General features: G+C 48.7%; 6 protein-coding genes across 6 annotated transcripts; 2 read left to right on the top strand and 4 right to left on the bottom strand.

Annotated features, from left to right (window-relative positions):
- Positions 1–1,483: 1,483 nt before the first annotated feature.
- Positions 1,484–2,742, bottom strand: J7337_011113 (uncharacterized protein; the record flags this gene model as incomplete). The annotated part of the gene is made up of 3 exons (XM_044828664.1): positions 1,484–2,194; positions 2,245–2,627; positions 2,673–2,742. The coding sequence occupies 3 exons, from the start codon at positions 2,740–2,742 to the stop codon at positions 1,484–1,486; spliced, it is 1,164 nt and encodes a 387-aa protein (XP_044677218.1).
- A 750-nt stretch (positions 2,743–3,492) lies between these two features.
- On the bottom strand, positions 3,493–5,443 carry J7337_011112 (uncharacterized protein; the record flags this gene model as incomplete). Its single annotated transcript, XM_044828663.1, has 4 exons — positions 3,493–4,977; positions 5,025–5,170; positions 5,221–5,301; positions 5,359–5,443. 4 exons carry the CDS (start codon positions 5,441–5,443, stop codon positions 3,493–3,495), a joined length of 1,797 nt encoding a protein of 598 aa, XP_044677217.1.
- An 814-nt stretch (positions 5,444–6,257) lies between these two features.
- Positions 6,258–7,009, bottom strand: J7337_011111 (uncharacterized protein; the record flags this gene model as incomplete). Its single annotated transcript, XM_044828662.1, has 2 exons — positions 6,258–6,554; positions 6,632–7,009. The coding sequence occupies 2 exons, from the start codon at positions 7,007–7,009 to the stop codon at positions 6,258–6,260; spliced, it is 675 nt and encodes a 224-aa protein (XP_044677216.1).
- Positions 7,010–7,528: 519 nt separating this feature from the next.
- J7337_011110 (uncharacterized protein) lies at positions 7,529–9,414 on the bottom strand (the record flags this gene model as incomplete). The annotated part of the gene is made up of 2 exons (XM_044828661.1): positions 7,529–7,717; positions 7,945–9,414. 2 exons carry the CDS (start codon positions 9,412–9,414, stop codon positions 7,529–7,531), a joined length of 1,659 nt encoding a protein of 552 aa, XP_044677215.1.
- Positions 9,415–10,170: 756 nt separating this feature from the next.
- Positions 10,171–10,921, top strand: J7337_011109 (uncharacterized protein; the record flags this gene model as incomplete). Its single annotated transcript, XM_044828660.1, has 2 exons — positions 10,171–10,255; positions 10,302–10,921. 2 exons carry the CDS (start codon positions 10,171–10,173, stop codon positions 10,919–10,921), a joined length of 705 nt encoding a protein of 234 aa, XP_044677214.1.
- Positions 10,922–11,554: 633 nt separating this feature from the next.
- On the top strand, positions 11,555–12,328 carry J7337_011108 (uncharacterized protein; the record flags this gene model as incomplete). The annotated part of the gene is made up of 1 exon (XM_044828659.1): positions 11,555–12,328. One exon carries the CDS (start codon positions 11,555–11,557, stop codon positions 12,326–12,328), a length of 774 nt encoding a protein of 257 aa, XP_044677213.1.
- Between the last annotated feature and the right edge of the window lie 131 nt (positions 12,329–12,459).

Here is a 12,459-nt window from a genome sequence, read left to right as displayed (position 1 = left end):
GCTAGCGCTTCGTCGCGCGCGAGTCAGGACGAACATCATTTGGCGGATTGGCCTAGATTGCGAGATGCTTTGGCCAATCGCTAAATAACCAACTGGAGTGAGTTGTCAGTGCGTAATGTGGGAGAGACAGGACCTGAAACATTTTAGTTCGGCGGTCGCGTGGACTATTGCTTTTTGACGGACGGCTGAGCTGAGAGGGATAGAGGGACTAAAAATAAAGAGAGGGTTAGTGCTGTGGATGGGGTCAAGCTTGCGAAGCTTGGGGAGGGAAAAATAACTTAGAGCGTTGAGCCTAAATGATAAAAATACTTAGGTAATTTAGCCTAAGCTCAGGTGATGCTTTGCTGAGTTTATTTTGACAAGTTTTGAAGTTTTCTGGCTTCCCCGGGAAGAGTTATTGGGGGAGCTAGGCTCTGAATTGATAAGATGAACGGGGCTGACCAAAGAGCTGAAGTCGATTGACAACACGGCACGTGCTCTCATTTCGAAATTCGGTACTTCTGGAATTGTTTTTGTTCTTTTAAATGAACTGCAGCAATGGTATCACTCATCTTAAATAAATTCGATAGTGAGAGCTGCAAAAAACACTGGACCACGGAACAAGCTGCAGTCAATAGCTTTCAGAGCCTCAAGCAATACTTGCTGCATTATCAGCTGGGATGTTTTGTATGCGGAAGTTCCCGTCAGATAAACGAGTGACATTAATTACACTCCCGCCGGCAAGTTCCATGACAGAAGCTGAAAATCAAGGGATCGGACTTCATATAAATAAGTAAACGATAAAGCAATTTTCGCTTTATAGTGGGTACGTCTCTAATTAATCGCTAGCTGCGAAAGACGGCGCAGCATTTCTTCTTCATTCCTTGATCAGTTGTAACGAACAGAGAGGAGCTTTGAATCCATGCTTGGGGCGCACGGGCTCTAGTGTTGGGATGCTAAGAGGTACATGTTCATGTGCGCTACCACGGCCGTAGAAGAAATATTGCCTATCAAGCTAGGTACATAGCATACCCTGTATACCGACGAACTGATTCCCTTCAACTTTAAATTATCGCGTTAAAACGGTCGTTCCTTGGCTCTACTTTTAAGAATACTTTCATTTACAGTCCTAGTAGTTTTAGCAATCCATATAGACAGCATAGCCGTACCAATATTGCCACATTGATGTCAACAGCCAGATTTCTTGGGTGATGCTCATACGATCCACCCCCAAGTTAAACGGTCATATGCGGTCGCACCGCGAATTCAGAAATGCGAAACCCCGTATCATTTTATTCCAGCTGGATCAGACACCGTCCTCCCTTTGGCGACAAAAGAAAGTACGCGCGCAGCTCCATATCCTCTTCCGACATGCCCTCAATGGAAGAAACCTTGGCCTTTGGAAAAGCACGAAAAAATCTCGCCGTGGCCAAGCGAAGCTCCATTCGCGCAAGGTGCTTCCCGATACAGACTTCGTAAACATTAGCGCTTCACGAAATGAACTTTAGGTGAGACACGTACCTCTCGAGCCTCCACCGAATGGCATGACGGGATCGTGCATCATCTTGCTACCCTTCTCCCAGCGCGACGGGTCCCATTTCTCTGGGTCTGGGAATACCCGCGGATCGCGATGCAAGGTCCAGGCTTGCGTTGAAACAACTGTATCACCAGGAATGAAGTAGCCTGCGAGGTGAGCGCCCCCATTGGGCACGACGCGAGGCAAGGCTGCAGGGACTGCTGCATAGAGACGAAGCGTCTCATCGATAACGTTGTTCAGATACGGAAGATCGCGCAATTCACTGTGACCAAAGTCATCAGGTAGCTCCATCAGCTCTTTGACTAGTTTCTGTCGAATATCGGCATGACTGCTGACGGAGTATATAAGATATGTCAACGTCGTCGCGGTAGTATCTGAGCCAGCGACAATGTACGCCTGCGCCTCAGCACGAATTTCTTCATCTGATAGACCATCTTCACCAGCTTCGAAAAGCTTTCTGAACAACATAGGCTTGGCTGCTGCTGGGTTATTTGTGAAATTTGTCTTGTAGCGTGCAACGGCCTCGGCGGAGTAGTCTTTGATGCGTTGCGCGGCAGCAACGGTTTCTTTGAAGACTGGCAGGGGTAGCTTGGTCGCGAGGGATATGAGGGTTGGGAATGTTGATCGAATGGAACCTTTGGCTGCTAGACCTTCTAGGTCTTTGATGTACTGGCTCTTCTAGTCATATGAGTTAGCAAAGACAACAGACACGTCAAGTTGCTACTCACTTTACCGTGTTCCAGGATGCCGAATGACTCCCCAAAGCTCAGTTCCACAATTATGTCCGTGGCCATAAACAGCCAGAACTTTGCTATATCCGCGGCTCCACGCTCATCCATCTCACGCTTCATACTATCAATTGCCATCTTGACATAAGCGTCAACTGTTGGCTCCACAGCCTTGAGCGATGATTCGGAGAGGGGCGAGGACAGTAGGCGTCGATGGTGACGGTGGAACTCTACATCAAGGGTGTTGAAGAGGTTATTTGTGTTGGGAACGAGATTCTTGTAAAATGGTGCTTTTCTGTAGCCATCTTTGACGCGATGGATCTCCTTGACTGCTGTCATGTCGGAAATGTCAACCTCGTGAGGGCCTATTCGCACCACTGGGCCTGTGACGAGTTAGCGATAGATTGTCTGGGGTTGTTTGAACGGACCATATCGCTGATGGAGATCGTGGACGTATTGCGCTCGTGTGCCCTTTAGCCAGTGATACTTCGCAATCATGTCTGACCAGCAAGATATCCATGGGCCTGTGCGACAGTGTCAGCGTGGTCGGGTTGAATGAAGGGAAGGGTGCCTTACCTGGCAGACGCGAAAGCGGATTGAAGAAGATAGTAAAAGTTACCTATAGTTTGTTAAAGCTTGCACAACAGAAAAAGGTTACCACCTACATTGTAGAGTAAGTATACAATACAGAGAAGTAGTATGAAATGGCCAGCTGCTTCTAAGCTCAGGTAACCGCCTCCGAGTTGAGAGTCCATGCTTGAGAATTGAAGTTCTTAGTGTTTGGTATACTCACATGAAGTGTAACATATCGAGCTTATATACAAGTAAACCCTCCGTTAAGCTTGACCATATATCGGCCGCAAATACCCTCCGCTCCGATCTTTAGACAGCACTGGCTGGGATACTTGCTGTCGAGGATTGAAGGAGTTTAACCACTTGAGAAACAAGGGAGGCCATCATTGGTTCAAAAGCCCCGCTTTGCCGGACAACTGAAAGTCCGGGCTAATACCGAAGCGCGATATGTCGGAGGTCTGAGAAGGGGAACGCCGTTATGGGGTATAATAAATCTGAGATGGCAGTATTGACTAACGGATTCTAAGGCAAATGTCCATATGTGGCTTAGGTGAGTTTGTAAGATGGATTCGCGGTATTTGTCCCCGACAAAATATCACACCGGCATTGTTTATGTGTACATTTCAACGCCTAGATACAAAGTCTCTACGTATCCAATTCCATTCATAAACTAAATTATAACCCCTCCCTGCACAGAATGCTCCTCAGAACCTCCTCTAACTTTTGCTCACAGTCCACAGACTTGCCAACAGACCTCCACGCGACAAATCGATCTGGCCGAACGAGAACACATCCACTATCGCTAACACCCTTCTTCTCATACCAATGCCTATAAACATCAATGTACTCCTGACCTGGCCCGATGCCGAAAACATTGATTGGAATACCAGTGGCAGTCGTGATGGCCTCAACCGCCTTTCTCCAAGCACTACCATCCACGCCAACCAATAAACAAAAGGACCCTTTTCCAGCCAAATCCAACGTCGATATCATGTTCAGGCGGTTTGGCTTGTCAATCCACGCGTGAGGCAATCTGCTGCCGGGATAGGTGCTGATCTGAACCTCCACGACCGGGTCACCTTCCAACACTGGTCTTGGGCCAGTCTCATCGTCTAGGTACACTGCCTTGGATACATAAAAATGATTGTGGGCCAAGCCAAGACTCTCAAACTCTTGTTTCTTGTCTTCCAGCGCGGCATAGAGATCGGCCCGTCGTGCTGAACCCTCCTGCGTCGCATGCGATAGTTGATCCACTTGCTTCGTGCCATCGGCAGACGGGGCCATCATTCCAAATACACGGAAGAGCTCTGCGTTCTTTCGTATATGCTTATTGCTCTCTCGAACCAGGTCCGCACCGACTGGCTGTCTCTCTTGACTGTATGAGGCTAATAGACCTGGGCCAGCCCAACCCTTTGATACATAGGCTACCTTCCAAGCCAGGTTGTACGCGTCTTGGATGCAAGTATTGCTTCCGAGACCGAAAGTTGGCGGATGTCTGTGGGCTGCATCACCCAGTAGGAACAAGCTTTGATCATCTTTGGAGTACGTCTCCGCGACGAGTTCGCGCACAGTCCAAGCGTCAAGAGTTAAGATCTCAACATCAAGCGAACCATCCCCCACAAGCTGTCGAATCAAATATACAAGCTCAGGGCTCTGAGCCGTCATGCCCTCAAAGGGGTCACCGCCCTGGGGACCAAACGCCACCAGCACCCACTCATTCCAAGGCCGAACAGCTCGAAGATGGGCAACGACGCCGGGGAAGAGGGTACGGTCGGGTTGTATGATCCAGTGTATTCCACCGAGACGCGATTTCGTCAAGTGCCTTGCAAGGTCTGCACGAAACAAGACGTTGCATGCCTTTGGGCCTGGGCTTTGAGTAAGGAACTTGAAGCCGAATTGACGCGCTATCTGGCTGCGCGCCCCATCAGCTCCGAGGAGATACTTTGTGCGAACCTTGAACTCTTGCTTGATGATATGATCGTAGACTGTGCAGACATAAGCGGGTTTGGCTGTCTGACTTGATATGATCTCAACGTTGAGAATCTCAGCTGAAAATCGAATGTTGAAGCCGTTATGAGATGCAAAGCGCAAAAGAAGAGGCTCCAAGTGGCGCTGTGACAAGTCCACGTATTCGCAAGGCGTTGTCTCTTTTCGTCTTCCCTATGAATCCTGTCAGCAAGTTACAGTCAATCGATTGCTTGACTTACTAAAGACTTAGGGTTCTCCTCCCATGAGGCGAGTCGTCCGTATTCTTCTCCAACGAAGCTCTGTGCAAAGCGTGGTGAAAGGATGAAAGGCTCGCGAATGGCCAGCCGAAGCACCTCATCCTCCAGATTAATATCCCGGAGACACTCTCCATTCGTGTCAGCGACTTCTTAGGCTTATAAGCATAACGGATCTTACCTAGCGCAAAAGGGTTGAACCCATGAGCTCGAGGCGTGTAAGCTGTATGCGGGTCCTTGGAAATGACGAGGCCTCTCATTCCTGAAACTCTCTCATCAGCTTATTTAGACGTCTAAAGTGAGAGGCCCTAAGACATACCATTCTGACCCAAAAAGGATGCGAGGGCGGTGCCAGAAGGGCCTGCGCCCACGATCAGAATATCCGTGTCAACTATCGCAGACATGGCAAAGGGGTGTGATCTGTTGACTGACGATAGACTACAAATTGTGAGCTGTGTTTTCTTTTTTATGTAACAGGTTTCGGCCGTTGCAAGAATACCGAGATTGATACTTGCTCTGATCGATTCGTTCTGGATTCGGACTTCGGACAAGTCTTCTACTTCCGGCCCACAGTGACTTGATTTACCCGGTTTCAGCTTCGGGAGGAGCCGTGTAGTGGAGGACCGCCTAGAACGTCATATATTGGTTGGCGGTTGCATTGCAACCAGAGACGGTGCATCACATGGACGTGGAGCGCAGTTTAATGGGGGTAGGGCTACTTGGGAAGAATGACTAAACAGGCAGTAGCTCGTGTTGGCACTTCGTTGATTCCAAACGATAAGCCTTCGGCCCCTCCACGAATGGCTTGACCGTAGCTGTCCCAGTAAGCACATCAAAATGACTCGAGTTCATTTTCTTCATAAGTCTTCCTGCTGCGAGGATCTCTGGTCCGCCAGCGATGCCCGATTTATAAGAGAGGACCCATGAGCCTAAAGAATGAGTAAATAGCTGCACAAAACCAAGGTCGAGATCCCACCTGCTTGTAAACGCCAATGCCAATACAGATCCCAGCGACGTATTCCGACCAGTAATAGTATATGCCACGTCATTAAGAATCAAGAACTGAGACGGCTAATGAAGAAGACTCATGTGACATGGGAATCGGGATGTACCCCACCTCTGGGCAGCTCCAAAGCTTTTTCGTAAAATGATTAATAATATGGTTTACTTCTATCATGTTTACCGTTGCCTACTTGACCTGCCCAAACATCCTTGACGTCACTCGCGTGAATCAATCATGAAGAAATATCCTACCACAGCATTCATTCGTACCAAGACCACCGTTGTCGCAATTCCCACTGCAGCCCAGAGGCTTAAAGCACGTTTGGTGCCTGCACTATTGCTCGAAGTCGTTGTTGACGAAGCTTCCCCAGTGACAGTAATTACACCGTCGTCATTCGTGCTGGTAGTTTCGGCCGCCGATGTCGTTGCTTCCTCAGCCTTTCCGGTTCCAGAGACATAGCTTGTGGCCGTAGCTTCGGTGGAAGCAGCAGTCTTGGCAGACAAAAGATACGACTGACCAGCTGTGACAGTGACAGGAGCCCAGCCAAAGTATCCATACCCAAAATAGAAGAACCCGTCAAACGTCGTACCTCCGTGTTTGGTGTACGTCGCTGTGACCCCCCGACCATCTCGGAAGGTGAACGAAGCATGATTGGTCGTAGTACAGACAATAGGCATTGTATCAAGTACGAGTAGCCTTCCTTTTCATCTTCGTTGACGTAGCCGTCTCTCCAGATACCAGTAATGACAGCTCCAGGCGCAGGTGTCTTATCGGCCCATGGGCCGACGATGACGGTGTCCTTGGTCATATAACATTCATTCTCATCCCAGGTCTTTTTATGCTTGGGCTTGCCGCAGTCCAGTACGAATGTCGTGGCTGTTGGGTTTGCGCCAATGACTTCGGCGACGAGATTTGCAGCTCCAGTGTATTCCAGCATGAGCACGGAAGTAGTGATGGCTGAAGACATGGTGAAATGACTGTAGATAATCAATTTAGAGATGGACTACTCCGTAGAGTTGGATTCAAAAGTTAGAGCGATCATGGCATGTAAGGGTCTTTAAACAGTGGAACAGCTCGCTTGCACGGGACTATCGGCCACTGTTTAATTATCCAAGGTCTTGGCTGCAGTGCCAGACTCCACTTTCCTTTTGCTGGTGACATTCCCGTTGTTTCTGATGGCCTGACGCACGAGAGCCTCAAGACGTTCTTACTGACATCATCGCGAGTCCACGGCCAAAGTGATTGATTCCAATGGTCTCAATAGAATATAGCAACATTGGTAACGTGAGACAACTTGAAGGTTGAGTTGAACAACGAAGAGCGAAGTACATCCTGTAAAATTAATGCTGTTGGTCTGCTTATATCCACTCAAAGTCGGCCCGCCAATGACTCGCTTGAAGTTGTTGGTTGGGAGCGGAGTCTTTCGGGCATTTCCATTTGTGGTCGCAGTACTCCGTAGTCGAGAGCAAGACCGCAATGCGACCCTTTACCTGAACGCAGAGAACTCAGACTTGGTCATGGGAATGTTTACGGCTTTGACGAAGAAAGTTTTGACTACTACAGAAGCATCATAGCTGTTTGAGGCTGTCACGGCTATCATGGCATTCTCAACCAAGGCAGAATGCGCTGATGGCTGCTGTGCCAGCGTTCGCAATGTGATTAGGTTGGGGAACTTCTACATAGTACATTTAGCATATCGCCATCAAGCTCACAGTTTCTGAGCTCCCAACTGAGTCTAGAGGCCTTGCTAGAGTACAGAAGATTGTCAATAAAATGTAGTTAAGAACGGACTTCAGCAATCCGGATCCAACGGATCTCTCCGAACACCCCCTCGTCGTATAGCTACGCACCTCGACTCAAGTTCAAACAGGTTCTCACCACCTCCGTACAGATATGAAATACCGCACCATCTACCTCAATGAACTCATCGTTGTCTTCCTCACAACAGATCATATGCACCTTCGGTCTCTCTTCCACGGACCGTGAACGCCAGTCAAGCTTATCACGCATCTGGCGAATGAGGTCCTCGTAACCGTGGTCCAGATTTCGAAATGCCAAGTTGATTAGCTCGACGCAGCGTAATGTAGATGGCAAACAGGACAGAACGTCGACCAAGTCATCTAGCTCTACCAGGAAGTTTGAGATACCGAAGTGTTGAAGTCGCGGCCAGTGATCGATAGGAAATACTGCCCGTAGGGGAAACAGAGGCCTTTCGAGGAGTTCTTCTGGATCGAGCTGTAGACATACTCCGTTTTCAATCTGTGTGGAAGCGCGTATAGATATATGTTCCATTCCTTTAGCGCGAGCTAAAGCATCTCTGAGCAGTCGTCTCTCATATGTTATCCAATCTTCATGCTCGATCATACCCGAGAATAGATCGAGACCGAGATATCGGAACCCAGGGCGGCTCAGTAGAGTGCAGAGATGGTCGTATTCGGTGCAGGATTGATCAAAGATGCGACAATTCAACCCAGAGCTCATCTCATGGCCTCCAATCTTGAGCTCTGTGACCTGATTCTCACACTCTACCAAGGCTCGGCTGACGAGCTGGTAGCCTCGCCACTTCTCCTTGTATTTCTCATTGGTACAGTGGGGACCGTAAAACCACTGATACGGGGCATCGCCCTCCTCAGATTGCCATGGAAGCTCGTCATGCCATTCTCCGGGATCATGCCAATCGGGGCGATCATCCATTGGGACGGTAGACCATTGCTTTGGGATTGGGTAGTCGAATCCGGGAGGAAACGACCTGATCATAGGAGTTCCGTATAGTGGTTGCCCAAGCCTCCCGTGAGTCGCCGGCGTGATGGTGATCCTTGTTAAGCTCGTGAAACGCTGCAGACCATACTTGAAGGCTTCAATATCGGCATTGCTTGCCAAAACCTCCTTCTGGTCTTCCAACAACGGCTTGTAATAGCCCCAGCACTCTGCGAGTCCCATATGATTGTCAGCAACGGGCGTGTTGTAGTTGTAGTACGATTCAACATCTGATGTACTGGAATATTTCTGAAACCACCTCGGACATCCATTCTCAGTTACAGCCATATCTAGCCCCCAATTGTTCCCGTCCAATTCTACCCTGGATTCCCAGAGCTCCGGCCCAGTAGACAAACGAGCGTCATCCCAGATGATCTCATAAACTTGGTGGCGATAAGTATCGTGGTCTGCGATCGCTTTAAAGACTTGGATATTGAGGGAATTTGCGGATATGAATACACGGTCGAAATGGAGTGATACGGCCCTGGCCATTGCTGAGCATGTTTCACGCAGGGCCTTGATGTCGCTTCCTTCAAGGTACCGAGAAATGGCATTGGTTAGTTCTTGGGGAAGCCGTGGCAGAATGCACGGGATGTCTGATGTTGACGAAGCCATTTTGCGTGATTTGAGAAAAAATTTGAGATCAACGGATTGGGGACTCGCGCTGGTTATAAATGATCCACAACCCGACGGTGAGTGGTTTGTTGGTCGTGTAATCTCCAAGAATGGAGATCACCGAAGGCAACCAACAAGACCGTGCACACAACGGAGCCACTCTTTGGAAACAAGGTCGGAAACCGCTTCGGCTATGGCCGTGACCGTACCATCAAACTTTCCATTCATTATCTCACTATCGTATTAACTGTAGGCGAATCCGCAATAATGCGGATGAAATGGGAAGCCTTCAGCCTTGTTGAGTTCAACAATCTACCACTGGAAATCCGCCATACGGCTATAATGACAAATTTTGGTTAACATCATAAACCTTACCATTGAATCTCTAGACATTGAATGCTTTTTACACTTGGCTATGCGAAAAGCGTGAGATCTTGGGGGTATACACAGTCATGCAGTTAGACTTTAGGCAACATGTACCAAACTTCCAAAACGAAAAGTATCACGATAATAACACTGTCAAACTTTACAAAAAGTGCTCAATAATAAAGCTTCTTTATGATTATTTTCTTGCCCTATCAAACGAAGCACTAAGACATAAAGTCTGCGTTTAAAAGTTTGTTCATTTCAAGAAACACATATTTAACGAACACGAGTAGCTCTTTCATCTTCTCAAGGCATGCTCTCTAATGTCAAGGGATATCCATCAGAACAACAAAACTTTCATCAACTTACCACAGACAAGAAACTCTAGCCATGAGTGACGACGTTATCACTGACGATTTCGACGTCGAGGTATTTCTCAACCTCTTGCACTGGTCTTGGGAGGATGCTTATAATGGTATGTTTCATCCCCGATTATCTCAATTTCGCTCACGTTTTGATAGGTACGCGTGAGATTGAGCGCCCTGTGTCTCCCTTTTCGCGGCCGGTGCATACCACCTCAGAGCCAGATACTCCCCAAACAGAGCCTGGGATGTCTCAACCTGAGAGGGAAAGTTCTGAGGAAGAAAGGCTGAGCATCGACTCTCAGGTCTCTTCCTCATCCGAAGACCTTGGGCCGCTCGATAGGGATGAGAGTTTTGCGACAAGACGTCCCGGCACTCCACCTCCATCTCCGACTTCATGCTCTTCTTCCAGCGAGCAATCATCACCGAGCACAATTAGTCATGATATTTCTCCGAGAGCGCAGCCCTTGAGCCTCAAGAGGTCCGCCAGCAGCGAAACCGATGCCCCAGTCCCCAAGAGGATTCGCCGCCAAATTAGGAATGGCCTGATGTCTGTGACCGACGCACAGCTTAATTCCACAGCTGAGCCACCAAAGGACCGGAAAGGCAGTTGTGACCAGGGTCTGGCACCATTCCGCCATGATCATGACTCGCATAATAGCTCTATTGCAGATCGCCTTGGTGAAGAGTCTGACGGCTCTTGTTCCGATGACAGTAGCGAGAGAGGTGAAAATCCTCCTGCACCGGAACCGAATGTTCCCTGGAAGAAATATCGCTGAGTACGTAAATGTTTGCCACAGAGACAGCTACCAAGTAGTCTCTTAGTTTCCCACGCATTCTCTACGAATGGAGTTCAGGGAACTGAACGAACGAACAACGGCAACGACAACAGCAACAACACACACATGGAAACCTTTACTCAATAGCCATACCGGGCTGCTGCTTGTGACGTGCTCATCATCAACCGCTTTACAAGCATGTTCGCTTCAGCATGCCATATGAACGCAAGTCCAACATGTGAAGCATGACAGTGGACAATAGTCTACACTGCGTTGCACCTCCCAAGTCTTTTGTTCGAGGTACACTGCTGATGAACATGGGGCCCTGGTGAAAGACCAGTTTGCCACTGGCACGAACAACTGCTTTTTTTTTGGCCTGAGCTTTGAATCAGCCCCGTGCATCTTCCTGGCATCTTCAGCTCTTTCACATCATCATAAAAGGCTATATCTATCTAACCGTGGAAGACAAACTCCTACGAAGCAGTATACCCATACAGTAGTCGCAACTGCCCTCAGAATTTTGCAAACTCTTGCAAAGGCAGAGACAAAGAGGAAGCATTTCAGAGTCTACAGATACCGCCGACTCTACCAGCAATGAACCAATTTGACTCTACCAGACCTCGCATCAACACAATGGATTATCTAACTAATCGCGTGGCCGCCATTCGGAAGCGCTTGGCCCAAGCTGAGGATCGAGTTGCTCTGGCCCAGGAAGTTGTTGTTGCTTTAACTCAAGAGCTGGACGACATCATTCAGTCACCAGATTGGCTAGCAGCTCATCCTCAAGACGCACGGCATTACACCCAAGCGGCTGAACAGCCAGCCCCTCTCCCGAGCAAGGCTTATCTCTTGATTGACCCTAACGAAGACGAAGCTTTGAGCACCGAACTAGACTTTCGATTCGATCCAGTTGCAGGACTGCCCGCAGGCGAAAAGGCATTTTCCAAGAACTTTATACGCACTGTTTTCTTCTCTGGACAGAGATACCCCGTCCGGCATTTCACTCTGCGCCACCCAAAAGCCGGCACCTGTCCGATCAAACAGCGCTGTGAGCACTGGCGGCTAGTCGAGGAAGGCATTTCGCGAAGTAGAGGGAAGTGGGACGTCGATATCCAGGTTACTGCTATCTGCGCTGGCTTCGTTGCTAGCGGAGATAGTGGCTACAGTGGCGTCATGTTTGACCAGGACGAAGTTGAGTCGGAGAAGATGAGCACTTTGCCTTGTCGGATCTTTGGTTATCTGCAGCCGAACTTTAATGCCGTCGAGCAGAGAGGGTATAAGGTGCTTGATTGGCATCTGCATGAGCCTGGTAGCGCGGGCTTTATGGGGGACAAGATTCATCGTCTTAAGTTGATGGATCAGTTTGGGCGACGAATCTTTGAGAACCTGGAGCAGGCATATCCATAAGAAGTACCGTACTAACTAGAGATAGGAGGATATGAAGAGTTGATTGTATTAGTAGCCTAGCACATCGTTTTGAACAATTACACAGTCTTTACCGAAAACAAAGTATTCCCTCACCCTGTTGACATGCCGTA

Source organism: Fusarium musae, chromosome 8 (assembly GCF_019915245.1).
Source record: "Fusarium musae strain F31 chromosome 8, whole genome shotgun sequence".
Taxonomy (NCBI): Eukaryota; Fungi; Ascomycota; class Sordariomycetes; order Hypocreales; family Nectriaceae; genus Fusarium; species Fusarium musae.
Note: the sequence above shows the minus strand (reverse complement) of the source record. Positions and strands in the feature narration are given on the sequence as shown.